The sequence below is a fragment of the Phragmites australis genome, chromosome 1 (assembly GCF_958298935.1).
Source record: "Phragmites australis chromosome 1, lpPhrAust1.1, whole genome shotgun sequence".
Classification (NCBI taxonomy): domain Eukaryota; kingdom Viridiplantae; phylum Streptophyta; class Magnoliopsida; order Poales; family Poaceae; genus Phragmites; species Phragmites australis.
Window position 1 is genome coordinate 28,283,929 of NC_084921.1, and position 12,882 is coordinate 28,296,810.

The window sequence follows — 12,882 nt, forward strand, 5'->3', positions numbered from 1 at the left end:
CATTCTACTGCATAATGTGATAATAGTGAATTTGTTGTTCGTTGCTCCATTTTGATGAATGTTGTAGAGTTCGAATCTACTCAGCAAATCGGACTGTTCCGTGTCTCCTAGTCCTGACCTGCTGGGCGGAATCTATACGATAATTATCCTATGATGAACTCACCAGAACTATGTAATACAAGCTGCTACAAAATTATTACTAGCTCCATGCATCTGAAATGATGTTTCAAGGTTGGAAACAGATTGTCTGAAACATGATCGACCAGAGGGTTGATACTGCAACGATCCATTATATATATATATACAGTCTGAAACAGCTGATGCTGCTGGCGTATATTAGATGTCTAGCAAACTGTGCTGCCATTTCTCTTCCACTATCAGACGAAAGCACGGCAACTCATGCACCTTATTTCCTCCCAACTGTTGGTTGCTTCACCAGAAACTCAAGGAGGGTAATTAGTAACTGCCTGGTGCAGTTACGGATTACAAGGATATGACACTGATATGAACATGCCAGGTATTAAGCTTTCAAATTATATGGCAACTATTGTACAAAGAAATTCTAGCAAATGTATATGATGCCACATGCTACCTCTGCAATGCAAAGTGCTCTCCTGCCTGCCTGCCCACTTCACGTGGGGTTTTCTTGTCTCACTGGAAAGCTTAGTGCTTCATTGATCCTGCTGAAAACGAGTCGAAGTGGGACGCACGCAACGGTAGGTCCACCAGTTTTTGCGACTACAGTCTTCATGCTTGCGCTCTCTCTCCAACTGCTGGCGAAAGATGAGAGCCTCCGCATTTTCCTCGGTGAAGATGCTGGTTTCTTGGTATGGGGGCGCCAAGACTTATCCAAATCATGCTCCGAGACCTTTTTGCGACCACTAGAATTTGATCGTGATTTATGTGAAGATCTTGCTTGCCGTGGTTCTGCAGCTCTGCTCTTTAGTAAGGAATTAAGACTGCCCATTGCTGGGCGGTGCTCATCCCTACTTGCTGCGGGACGACTATCCTTCAAAACCTCCACAGTGACAGGATACCCCACAATGGGTTTACATGTCCATTTACTCATGAGGGAAACAAGGGGCACGGGATGGCCCTTGTAGCTTCTTTGAACAGTCAGCTCAACATCATATAATCTATAATCTGCACGTCCTCTCTTGGTTGGCCTCATTACATGGCATCTTGGAGGTTTCAGGTCAGGTTGCTGTTCAGGCATTATTACTTGAAGTGGAACATAATATGGGAATGATGCTGTGCCCTTCTCAGAATTTGAATGGTTGCTTATAGTTTCAGAGGACTCATCGTGCTCAGGTGTTGCAAGCCGCATAATATTCTCAAGTTCAGTAGGCTTACAGACAGCACCGTCCAATTTTGTTGTCCCTTCATATTGCTGCAGCAGCAAATTCTTATCCCTCTTGTGGCTTTCATTAGGTATTGGAGTGACAGAGCTTATGCTTTTCTTCTTGGAACTTCTATGATGCCTAATTGAAGATATGCCAGCTTTGCTGCAGTCAGTATCTTGATTGCTAAGTTTTGAGATTTGATCCTTTATGGATGTACAAGATCCATAAGTATCGAAATGGCCTGAAATAAAAAAGTATCAGTTGAAAGAAAATTAGGTAATGTTTCCAATGATAGTTCAGTGTGATAAAATCAGATCATATAGTTTACCCATTCGCATGTAAAACTTGCACCAAAATTCAAGATTGAGAAAGGAATAATAAACTGCACTCTAAACTAAATGGATAAATTTTCATAGCTGTATGCTAGAAATAAAAAAGAACTTAGCTGTACAAGAAATTTGCCAATGAGTACAGTCATTTGTCTAACAACACATGGCCTAATTGATTACAAAGCATGAAAACAGTTATAATAACACTACAGCCAGAAATACTATTCATGCACATTTATTTACCCGACATATCTAAGCATGCTTACAAATATAGAGTTTTTTTTATATAAAAAAAAAGACAGTGCAACTGAGAAACAGGAAAGTGGCACTGTGACTTTACCTTCCTTCAGAACATCAGCTTCCAAAGGAAGGGCATCAAAAAATTCATCACCATCAGAGCAGTCATCATTGAGAAATCTAGTCATGCACTTGACTTCAGCATCCTTTACTGTAATAGCCTTGGCAGCACCTTTGTGATTAGTGCGTGATGTATCTACTAAGGTCTCCAAACTTGAAGTGCCTGAGCTGTAGGAACAGTTATGTACATCAGTTGAAAAAATAGTTTTTGCCCTACTTGGTTCAAACAGATTGGACATTTGGTCTCCTGGGTACTGACTAGAAGACTGCCCTGAAGGGTCCCAGTGACAATATGTTGGAACAGTCACTTCTGAATCTTCACATAACTTTGATAGAGGACGGCGCCTACCTTTCTTCCTCGAATTTTCATAGGATTGCCCAATATTGGAGCGTTTCTTTTTTATGGACGAATGAGACTGCTTACTCTTCTTTATCCCATTGGTATTGGACAAATCATAGCCAAAGCTTTGTCCACTTTCAAGAAGAGGTACATCCTGATGCTCATCTGAAAAGATGGCTGCACCGGGCTTCTGCCTGGGAACATTCTTTGTTCCGATCTCCCTAAGATCTCTCATACGCTGGAATCCTTGAGTTGTATCATCCTCAAAATCCTTGTGTCCCTTTCGTTTCTTCTTTGATGATGATGCATACCTAGTGCTTGAAGATGATGTATTTTGTGGCTGTTTATACAGTACCAAGGCTTGAGACAAACCTTGAGCTGAATTTTCTTCAATATCATACAGACCCCTTGAAGTGCGAGAAGATCTTTTGTTGAGCCCATTTATGTTTTTAGATTTTCCGGAATAGATGTTCTGGGATGCACAAATATCATTATCAGTGTCCTCTTCAAGATCATCACCTTTATTTGGAAAACGGGACCTTTCAATTTCAAGGGCATGCATGATGGCATCCTCTCTACGAACATACCTCCCTTCAGTCTGTGTCCTCTTTTGCTGGCGAGCTAGAGCCTTGGCTTTTTCTATACATTCATCATATTCTCCACACCGAAATGACTTCACACGTTTAGACTTCTCGAGATTATACCAGTCACTGTGGCGAAGTCCAAGACAGCAGGTAAGATAAACATTTTTGGACTTAGAATGCAGGAATCAATAATTAGTAAACTGATGTTCAATGCTACAAACAAGAACGAAAATAACGGTTCAAAAGCAACTACTTAGAAAAGATGCAATGACAAAGTGGTAAACGTTAATTTATGCACTTGCTTGGGAAGATAAAAAAACATTGACGCATAAAATATGCATACAACTTCAAATGGTCAGATCATCAAATCGAAGAACCTTTGCCCTCAACCAAATTTTGGAATCTAATTTGTGGAGGGGATCACTTTCTTACTATCACCACAATTTTAAACTACACAAAATACTCGGAGAGTATGTTCATAGATCAAATAGACATCAAGAAAATAGATCAATACCTCTCCATGTAACTTCGATCCATACCTCTTATTTTCAGAAATCCATGTCATTTTTTGCCCCCTTCACCCATTGGTATACATAGAAAGTGATAAGCTATCACCTAATTGATCATATCCCACTTTTTATGATAACATCGCAAAGGAAAGTAGGGTTGAGTGGCACATTCTGTTGATGCTGCCACCGGTAGCAAGAACAACATCTACAGCTAACTGTAAAAACCCCTATCTCTAAGCTATGGATGCAAAGCATCCATAAATGAAAATCATCCCAGCAACCTTGACGAGCTTGGGGTAGCTATACACATCCAGAAAGCATCAAGCGACAATCGGACACATACAGTACCCCCCCCCCCCCCCCCCCTTCCATGTGTCCATTCTACCTAAATCAAGAGGCACACCAAAGAAAAAAGATTGTTCCCTGCCCTTAGTGTGCACAACATGAGAGGTCCAATGATCCGATGACCACCATAAGGCCAAGGACTAACAGCGGCGGCCACGGATCATTGAAACCAGTAGAATCTACGCATGCCCGTATCATAACGGAGTGATTACAAAAGGGCAACAGGAGAGCAACAGGCCAAGGGCTAATGTCTGTACAAGCGCAAGAAAGTATCATAACGAAGTGATTGCAAAAGGGCAACAGGAGGGCTGGGGTATTGGTAGGGCGAGGGTTTGTACAGACATGCTACCGTCGGGGCGGCCGAGGAGCTTGATGGGCGTGCCGGCCGAGCGCGGTGGGATGACGCAGTTCTCGGGCAGCTCGTCCATGCCGAGGATCCGACCGGGCCACCAGGATCCGTTGCGGCGGCGCACCCACACGAGCGCCCCCACCTCGGCGTCCGCCCCCGTCACGCCGCCGGGCAAATCCTCCTCTCCCGCGCAGCTCCCCATCGCCTCGTATCTCTGCGCCCCTATCTCCCAACCACCATCACCTCCCCCTCCCCCGAACTGATCAAGTCAAGAAACACCCTTTTCTTGTCCAAGAAATCAGGAAGGGGCGCGGGTGAATACAGAGACGGCGCGAAGAGATGGCTCCGCGATACCAGGCGGCGGCGGCGGCGGCGGTGGCGGGTTCTGCTGCTTCTCCGAGGAGGCGGGGGTTCTCGGCATGCAGGTGGGGAGAAGAGGTGGAAGAAGGAGAGGAGGGCGTGGAGTCTAGGAGGAGAGGAGGAAGAAGGGAGTGGGGGGTTAGGGGTGTGTGTTGGGCCGTTTCGTTGCTCAGCGCTCGAGCTAATGGGTTCCAAAACAAAAGCCCATTCGTGTGTCACCTTGGGGCATGTGTTATTAGGGTGGAAAAAGTCTATTTTTGGCCTTTTACCTATGTATCCGGTTTAATTTTTATCTATAAACTAAAAAACCAGTTTTTTCACTTCAACTTCCAAGGCCCTGTTTATTTCAGCTTAGAATTATAATAAATTAGCTTATTTGTTCTGAGTTGAAACAAACAGCTAGCTTATTTGTCCAGATTATTATAAGCTGAAGCTCAGATTATAATAATCCCATAAGCTGTAAAAATGAGCTTATTTCAACTTATTTTGATATTTTACTATACTATCTATCAAATTTAAGAAAAATTACCCATCAATATCACTCCTTCCACCCTACACCTGAATCTCCCACCCCTATTGAGGGCATTGCAGATTTTTGCCAATAATCCAGACTCCAATAATCTAGGTTGCCAAACAACTCACAGCTTATTTCCCTCCAGCTTATTATAATCCAACTTATTATAATCCACTATCTATAAGTTGCTTATTATAATCCTGAGCTGAAACAAACAGGGCCTAAAACTATCCAAAATCCGTTATTCAGGTCTTTTAAGGCTACTTTTACTTGCGTGGCGATGCTGAGTCAGATCCGACATCAAAAAGACATGCTGAGTCAGTAGATCTTCCCTGTTCCATTTCTTCACCAAATCCAAAGAGCAGATGAGTAGCACTATCTCTTCTTCCCCAAATCAGAACAGAGTAAAATCAAATCCAAGCCACCACAATCGAGCAAACCAAATCCACCTCTTCTCAGAGCAGATCCATAGCAAAAAGGGCCCAAATCCACTCATCTCATCTCTTTCTTCCTCATTGGACACATCATGTAATACCAATTTATTTTGAGAAAAAAAGAAGAAGAGAGAGTTGACTAAATATTGACTTTGTGATCCGTGGCTCGTATGGACGATCGGAGACCGTGGTTGCGTTCATCTCGTCGAGACGAACCCATTTTGCTATTCATATGTCCGTTCCGGGCACTTTGAGACCCGTAGCGAGCCCAATCAATTTAGACCGTTCGTGGTTTAAAATAAAAAATAAAAAAAAAGGGATAAGTATCGGACGGATCGGTCCTCAACCCGATCCATCCAGATACATCGAGCTCTCGCGTCTCTCTCTCTCTCCTGTTGCTTGCCGTCGGCCGCCGCTGCTTGCCTGTGCAGTGCTGCGCCGCCGGCCGCCGTCTCCTCCACCGGACCAGCTGCACGCCGCCGCCGGCCGCAGCGCCCCTGCTGCCGCCGTGCTGCTGCTGCGCCGCGCCGCGCCGCCGCGCCGCCGGCTGCTGCGCCCCGCCGGTCGCCGTCGTGGTCGCTCTCCCTCTCTCTGTCCTGTCCGAGCTAGCCAGCAGCAGCTGAACCGAGCAAGCCAAAGGAGCCAGCCGAAGCAACGCCGAGCAGGAAGAAGAAGCCAGGAAGAAAAGAAAAGAAAAGAGAAAAGGAAAAAAAAAAAAGGGGAAGAAAAAAAAAGGAAAAGTTGGAAATTTCGGATTTCCGTCGGATTCGTCGTCAATCTTCCGAAGGCGATTTTTTTTCGGTAATTTCTGGACGATTGTGGGTTGATTTAAATCAAGTCAATCAATTCCTATCGTATTATTTCATGTGATCAATAGTCTGTTTCGTTTCGATAGTTGTTATTGATTCGAAGATACGATATCCGAGTCGAAGTATTCTTTTCGTTCATCGGAGCAAAGTCTAATTAGTGAGAGTTTTTGTTCGACTCTGAATTGAAAATAGTGTATCATTTCATGTGATACAGTTTTCTGTATAGTTTTTCGAAATATAGGCGTACCGATGGCGTTGACGTTATTCTTTTTCGGGATTTGGCTTAGGTGCTTTTGGCGTATTAGCGTGTGTCCTCTTCTTTTCCGTCGTTGTGGCATCTTTGTATTAATGGTGTGTTTGTTCAGGTGGTGCGACCTCACGTCACGACTAGTGCCCGGCTTTATCGTCGGTAAAGGCAAGTGATTGTAGTGAATGGCTACGCTTTAACCTCTTATTGGATTGCCTACATTCCTTAATTACAATGCATTCATCTAATCTGAATAACTGATTATGAGATGGTTACTATGTTGTTTATGTTTCCAGAAGTTTACTCGATGATGGATTTATGAAGTGCAGTAAGCGCGATATGCCATTATGCAGTTGTTCATTATTGTTTAATGCAATGTTTTATTTCGAAGTCTCAAGCATATTCCGGGAGTTATGATAGTATGCTTGAAGCACGTCATACATATTCATCTCATGCATTGGAAGTTTGTCGCCGTCTTCTGGCCGCGACTGTACCGGTACAGTACCGTATGTTACCCGAGAAGGGGTACGGTGCACACCCTTACGTTACCCGAGGAGGGGTAAGGGTGAGGAGAGCATGTCATGTGCATGGTTATGTCTTCTTATGAAATTCAATGGGTTATTTGCATCAAATCTTATTTCCTTTAATTAGCTTGTATATAGATATATATGCGGCTCTGAAGGCTTATACCAACCGAATGTTAAATGATTAATGTTATCGTTGGACTTGCTTAGTCATAATTGTTTCTCCTAGTGTTGGCGGTCTGTTTCATTACTAGTTTCTATTTAGAATTGTTAGCACATTCATCTGTGGCTAATAGCTTTTGCAAAGTACCTTTCACTTGCTGAGATTTTCGAATCTCACCCGTGTTTTCTTTCCAGGTTCCTTTTGAGGTGTCAATCGTTTGCGGGATGGGTAGCTGCACGTCGCCTGCACGTTTACCTTCTCTCTTGGGCTAAACTTGATGCCCTGTTAGATATTGTCTTTTGCCCTGTAATATTTATAATGAATTTGATGGTGGTTCAGTTGTTTGGTCGAGGCTTGTACCTCGTTGCTAGGATCTTTGTTTTCCTAGTGTGATATTCTATATCTGTTCTGTCTGCTGTTGTTGCCTGTTATACCTCCACTTTTAGGGGAGGTGCTGCTGAAATTTTCCCTCAGCTTTCGGCAGATTTTGTTGGTTGGCCTAAGTGACCCTCCGGGCTTGTTTTGGTCCCCGGGGTGTTACAGTTGGTATCAGAGCCTAGGCTTTAGGTCCTAGGTAATTAAATTCTAAAACTGACACACATGCACCTGTAGGATGGGGTTGGTTATATTTTCATCGTCTTGCGCCTGTTTATATATGTTTGTATGCTGATTTGTTTCTTAAGTGTTGTTGTTGAATGCTGAGCTTTTGGGTGTGGTTTGTAGATGCCGCCAAAGGTTCGTGGTCGTCGATCTGGTCGTGGAGGGCAGGGAGGACGTGGTCGCACTGCGGCGCCAGGGGGTGGCGATGCGCGGTCGGTGGCTGAGTCGTCCGTGCCAGAGGGAGGAGGTCAGGTTGACCTGGTTGCTGCCATTAGAGAGATGCAAGAGGTGGTGATGAGGACGCTTGGGCAGGGCCAGGGTCAGGCTGCGGGTGCTGGTCACACCGCTATGGCGCCCAGGACTACTGCCGCTAGACGTGGCAGTGGCATGATGCTGCGAGACTGGGTCGGGTTGAAGCTCGACAGCTTCGATGGGTCTGGCAGTCCAATCCAGGCAGCGGATTGGTTGGCCTATATGGTGAAGCAAGTTGAGGCTTTTGAGGTGGGGATACAGGACAGTGTGCGTTTTGTGACTCAGCTGCTGAAGGGAGAGGCTCAGATTTGGTGGGATAGTGTGTTGGCTTCCAGGTCCGTGGTATTGGGCAGTCCTTCTTGGGAGGAGTTTGCTCGCCAGTACGAGAGACGGTTCTACCCTGCCGCTTTCCTCGACAAGATGCATATCAAGTTGGAACAATTCACTCAGGACAGGAGGTCAGTGACAGAGTATGAGGTTGGCTTCAACCAGATTGTTCGGTTCGTGCCCCATGTGGCACACGATGAGGCGGAGAAGGCTCGACGCTTCCGGCAGGGGCTTCGCCCTGCCATTCGCCACACACTTGGTGCCTTCCCTATCACTGACTTTCGTTCGATGGTGGAGCAGGCACTTGGTGTAGAGTTGCAGTTCAGCTACACTGATGATCTCCGTAAGACTTCCAGTGGAGACCAGTACAGAGGCCCTACGGAGAGAGGGGGCCATTCTAGTGGCCCTATGCAGAGGAAGGGAAAAGGCCATCGTTATCAGCCCTACCGTGGCAGCTCTGGGCCGTCACGTGCTCCAGGAGGGAGTGTGCCTCAGACCCGCCCCTTTGCCAAGCCTGGCATGGGCATGGTCTGCTTCCGTTGTGGTGATTCGCATCGTCGCAGCGAGTGCACTTGGCGTGGGAAGTGCTCCTTGTGTGGTCTGGAGAACCACAAGGACGTGGTGTGTAGGAAGAACCCCAACGCCAAGCTGCGTTGGGAGCCCGTATCGTCCTCAGCTGGAGGGCAGCACTCTGGGGGCTCGGTCCAGATGCTAGCTGCGCCTCCTACCCCGCAGTATCTACCAGCACCTTCTTCAGCTTCGTCGGCTGCCCCTACACCTCCACACGGGGTTTACTGGGTACCCCAGTTTTTCCCACCGCCGGGCCCGGTGCCACCGCAGTGGGGTTCCGCACCGACACGTTCGGGTGCGGGAACTTCTTCGTCACAGGCTGCTCTTGGAGTCTACGCTGCGCCCCTAGTTGGGGGTGTGGACCGCGGTGACGTGGTGACAGGTATCATTTCAGTTGATTCTGTTGATGCTAGTGCTTTGTTCGACTCTGGTGCTAGTTTCTCGTTTGTCTCTGTGGGCTTTGCTGGTCGTGCTGGTCTTCTTGTGCAGGAAATTGATCAGGCCGTGGTGGTTAACTCACCGCGTGGCCTTATTACTAGTTGCAAGGTCTGTCCAGGCTGTCTTGTATCCTTAGCTGATGAGGAGTTCGTTGTGAATCTGGTGGTGATTCCCTTGGAGCCATTCGATGTCATTCTTGGCATGGACTGGCTATCTCAGTACCGGGCAGTGATCGATTGTTCATGGAAGACCATCACCTTGCAGACGCCATCTGGACGAGAGGTGATCTTTCAGGGGAGTGCTATCCAGCACACTCTCTCGTTCCTGTGCCAAATGTTTCCAGATCGTAAGATGTTAAAATCTGGGATTCTTTGGTCGTTCGTTGATGGTACAGAAGCAGAGGTGCACTTGGAGAATATTCCAGTTGTTTGTCAGTACCCTGATATTTTTCCCAATGAACTTCCAGGATTGCCACCTGAGCGGGAAGCAATGTGTCGCATTGAGCTAGTCCCTAGTGCAAGACCAATCTATAAGACCCCGTACCGGATGGCTCCAGTTGAGCAAGTGGAGTTGAAGAAGCAGCTAGATGAGCTCCTGGCTAAGGGCTTTGTTAGGCCGAGCACATCTCCTTGGGCTGCTCCGGTCTTGTTTGTGGAAAAGAAAGATGGCACCAAGAGGCTCTGTGTGGACTATCGGGCACTTAATCAAGTCACCATTAAGAACAAATATCCTATGCCTCGCATTGAGGTTCTCTTTGATCAGTTGAAGGGTGCTAAGGTATTCTCAAAAGTTGATCTGCAGTCGGGTTACCATCAATTGCGGATCAGAGAGGAGGATATTGAGAAGACGGCTTTCAGCACGAGGTATGGACATTTCGAGTTTGTAGTTATGTCCTTTGGACTAACGAATGCTCCTGCTGCTTTTATGGAGGCAATGAACAGGATGTTTCATGAGTACCTTGATGTCTTCGTGGTGGTTTTCATCGATGATATCCTTGTCTATTCGAAGACTAAGGAGGAGCACGCTGTGCATCTTGGCTTGGTATTGGATACTCTTCGGAAGAACCAGTTTTATGCAAAACTCAAGAAGTGTGCCTTTTGGTTATCCGAAGTGGGTTTCCTTGGGCATGTTATCAATGAGAATGGTATCACCGTTGACCTAAAGAATGTTGCATCAGTGGTCAAATGGCGGAGGCCGATCAATGTGACTGAGGTCAGAAGTTTCCTCGGGCTCGTAGGCTATTATCGGCGTTTCGTGCAAGATTTCTCTATCATTGCTAAGCCAATGACCAGGCTCACTCAGAAGGGGGTCCCTTTTACTTGGACTGATGAGTGTGAGGCATGCTTCCAGATGTTAAAGAATAAGTTGGTTAATGCGCCTATTCTTTCTTTGCCCGTGAGTGGCAAGCACTACACCGTGTACACAGATGCTTCCCGAATTGGTTTGGGTTGTGTGCTGATGCAGGAGGGCCGTGTCATCGCTTATGCTTCCAGGCAGTTGAAGTCCCATCAGCAGAATTATCCCACTCATGATCTTGAATTAGCGGCGGTTGTCTTTGCATTGAAAACTTGGAGGCACTACCTTTATGGGGAGTCGTGCGACATCTTTACCGATCATAAGAGTCTCAAGTACATCTTCACTCAGCAAGAGCTGAATTTGAGGCAACGTAGATGGCTAGAGTTGATAAAGGATTATGATTTGGCGATTCAGTACCATCCAGGCAAGGCTAATGTGGTGGCTGATGCTTTAAGCAGGACAGGTGTCCCTAGGACGGTGATGTCTTTGATCTCAGAGTTTGAGCGGATGCATATATCTTTTTGTTTCGCCGGTGTTGCGCAAGAGGAGACACAAATGATCATTCAGACTGCCATACCCGAGCGTGTTCGTGAGGCTCAGCAGCATGATCGGCTCCTTTCTAATGTAAAGAAGAGGATCTCCGAGGGTCGGTCCCGTGAATTCAGTTTAGACGAGGATGGTGTAGTTCGTTTTAGAGGCCATCTTTGTGTGCCCCAGAAGTCCGAGGTGAAGGCAGATATCCTTCATGAGGCTCACCGTACGCCATATTCTGTGCATCCGGGTGAGACTAAGATGTACCGTGATCTGAAGCAGCTCTTTTGGTGGAAGCGTATGAGGGTTGACATTGCTAAGTATGTTGCTTCTTGTGGCGTGTGCCAGCAGGTGAAGGCCGAGCATAAGCGGCCTGCCGGTTTGTTGCAGCCTTTACCAGTTCCCGAGTGGAAATGGGAGTGTGTCGCGATGGACTTTGTGATTGGCTTGCCTCGCTCTCCTCGTGGTCGAGACGCTATATGGGTTGTCGTGGACAGGCTTACTAAGTCCGCGCACTTTATTCCCATGAAGACGACTAACTCTGCGCAGGATTTGGCTCCCTTGTATATTAGGGAAGTGGTTAGATTGCATGGAGTGCCGAAGTCAATTGTTTCAGATCGGGACTCCAAGTTTGTATCTCACTTTTGGCAGAGCTTGCAGAGTGCTTTGGGCACGAAGCTCACTCTTAGCACAGCTTTCCACCCTCAGACGGACGGTCAGTCAGAGCGGACAATCCAGACATTAGAAGATATGTTGCGTGCCTGCGTGTTGTCTTGGAAGGGCAGTTGGGAGGACCACCTAGCTTTAGTTGAGTTTGCTTACAACAACAGCTTTCAATCAAGTATCAAGATGGCTCCTTTCGAGGCTTTATATGGCCGAAAGTGTGTTTCTCCTCTTTGTTGGAATGCGGTGGGTGAGAGATCTTTGCTTGGTCCAGACTTTGTTCAGCAGACCTCAGAAAAGGTGCAGGAGATTCGCCAGAATCTGTTGGCTGCTCAGAGCCGACAGAAGAGCTATGCTGATATTAGACGTCGTGATCTGGAGTTTGCTGTTGGAGATCTCGTGCTTCTCAGGGTATCGCCGACCAGGGGCATTGTTCGCTTTGGTACCACCGGGAAGCTCAGCCCGCGGTACATTGGTCCGTTTCCGATTGTGACTCGTGTTGGTAGTTTGGCCTATCGTCTGGAGTTGCCGGACTCGATGAGGGGAGTGCATAATGTGTTCCATGTTTCTATGCTACGAAAATATCTCCGCGACCCTGAGCATAAGATCGATTTGGAGTCTATCACGGTGGAACAGGATCTCACCGTGGAGTGTCATCCGGTGTGCATCTTGGACTCATCTGAGCGAGTCATGAGGAGGAGGACCATCAAGTATGTAAAGGTCCTTTGGTCTAATCAGACTGAACGTGAGGCAACATGGGAACTTGAGGATCAAGTACGAAAGAAGTATCCCGAGCTCTTCGAAGCTGGTGAGTATTGTTACTTATCATCGTTTATGTTTTGTTGCCCTCTCTTATCGTAGAATCGGAGCGGCAGAATTCGGGGACGAATTCCTTTAAGGGGGGAAGAATGTAATACCAATTTATTTTGAGAAAAAAAGAAGAAGAGAGAGTTGACTAAATATTGACTTTGTGATCCGTGGCTCGTATGGACGATCGG

General features: G+C 46.7%; 2 protein-coding genes across 2 annotated transcripts; one reads left to right on the forward strand and one right to left on the reverse strand.

Annotated features, from left to right (window-relative positions):
- Positions 1-343: 343 nt before the first annotated feature.
- LOC133914062 (uncharacterized protein At1g51745-like) lies at positions 344-4,671 on the reverse strand. Its single transcript, XM_062357223.1, has 3 exons — positions 4,150-4,671; positions 2,013-3,079; positions 344-1,584 (listed from the first exon to the last, which is right to left on the reverse strand). Exons 1-3 carry the CDS (start codon positions 4,356-4,358, stop codon positions 632-634), a joined length of 2,229 nt encoding a protein of 742 aa, XP_062213207.1. The 5' UTR covers positions 4,359-4,671; the 3' UTR covers positions 344-631.
- A 1,801-nt stretch (positions 4,672-6,472) lies between these two features.
- LOC133883817 (uncharacterized) lies at positions 6,473-9,530 on the forward strand. Its single transcript, XM_062323207.1, has 3 exons — positions 6,473-6,688; positions 7,931-9,399; positions 9,446-9,530. The coding sequence occupies exons 2-3, from the start codon at positions 7,931-7,933 to the stop codon at positions 9,528-9,530; spliced, it is 1,554 nt and encodes a 517-aa protein (XP_062179191.1). The 5' UTR covers positions 6,473-6,688.
- Positions 9,531-12,882: the final 3,352 nt, after the last annotated feature.

Bases quoted from the DNA above. Each gene is read 5' to 3' on its own strand.
- LOC133914062 (XM_062357223.1), bottom strand. From the start codon at position 4,358: ATGGGGAGCTGCGCGGGAGAGGAGGATTTGCCCGGCGGCGTGACGGGG. The intron at 3,080-4,149 runs GTCTGTACAAAC...ACTTCGCCACAG, and splicing joins GGCCGCCCCGACGGTAGCAT to TGACTGGTATAATCTCGAGA. The intron at 1,585-2,012 runs GTAAAGTCACAG...TTTTTATTTCAG, and splicing joins AGCTGATGTTCTGAAGGAAG to GCCATTTCGATACTTATGGA.
- LOC133883817 (XM_062323207.1), top strand. From the start codon at position 7,931: ATGCCGCCAAAGGTTCGTGGTCGTCGATCTGGTCGTGGAGGGCAGGGA. The intron at 9,400-9,445 runs GTTTGTCTCTGT...CTTCTTGTGCAG, and splicing joins GACTCTGGTGCTAGTTTCTC to GAAATTGATCAGGCCGTGGT.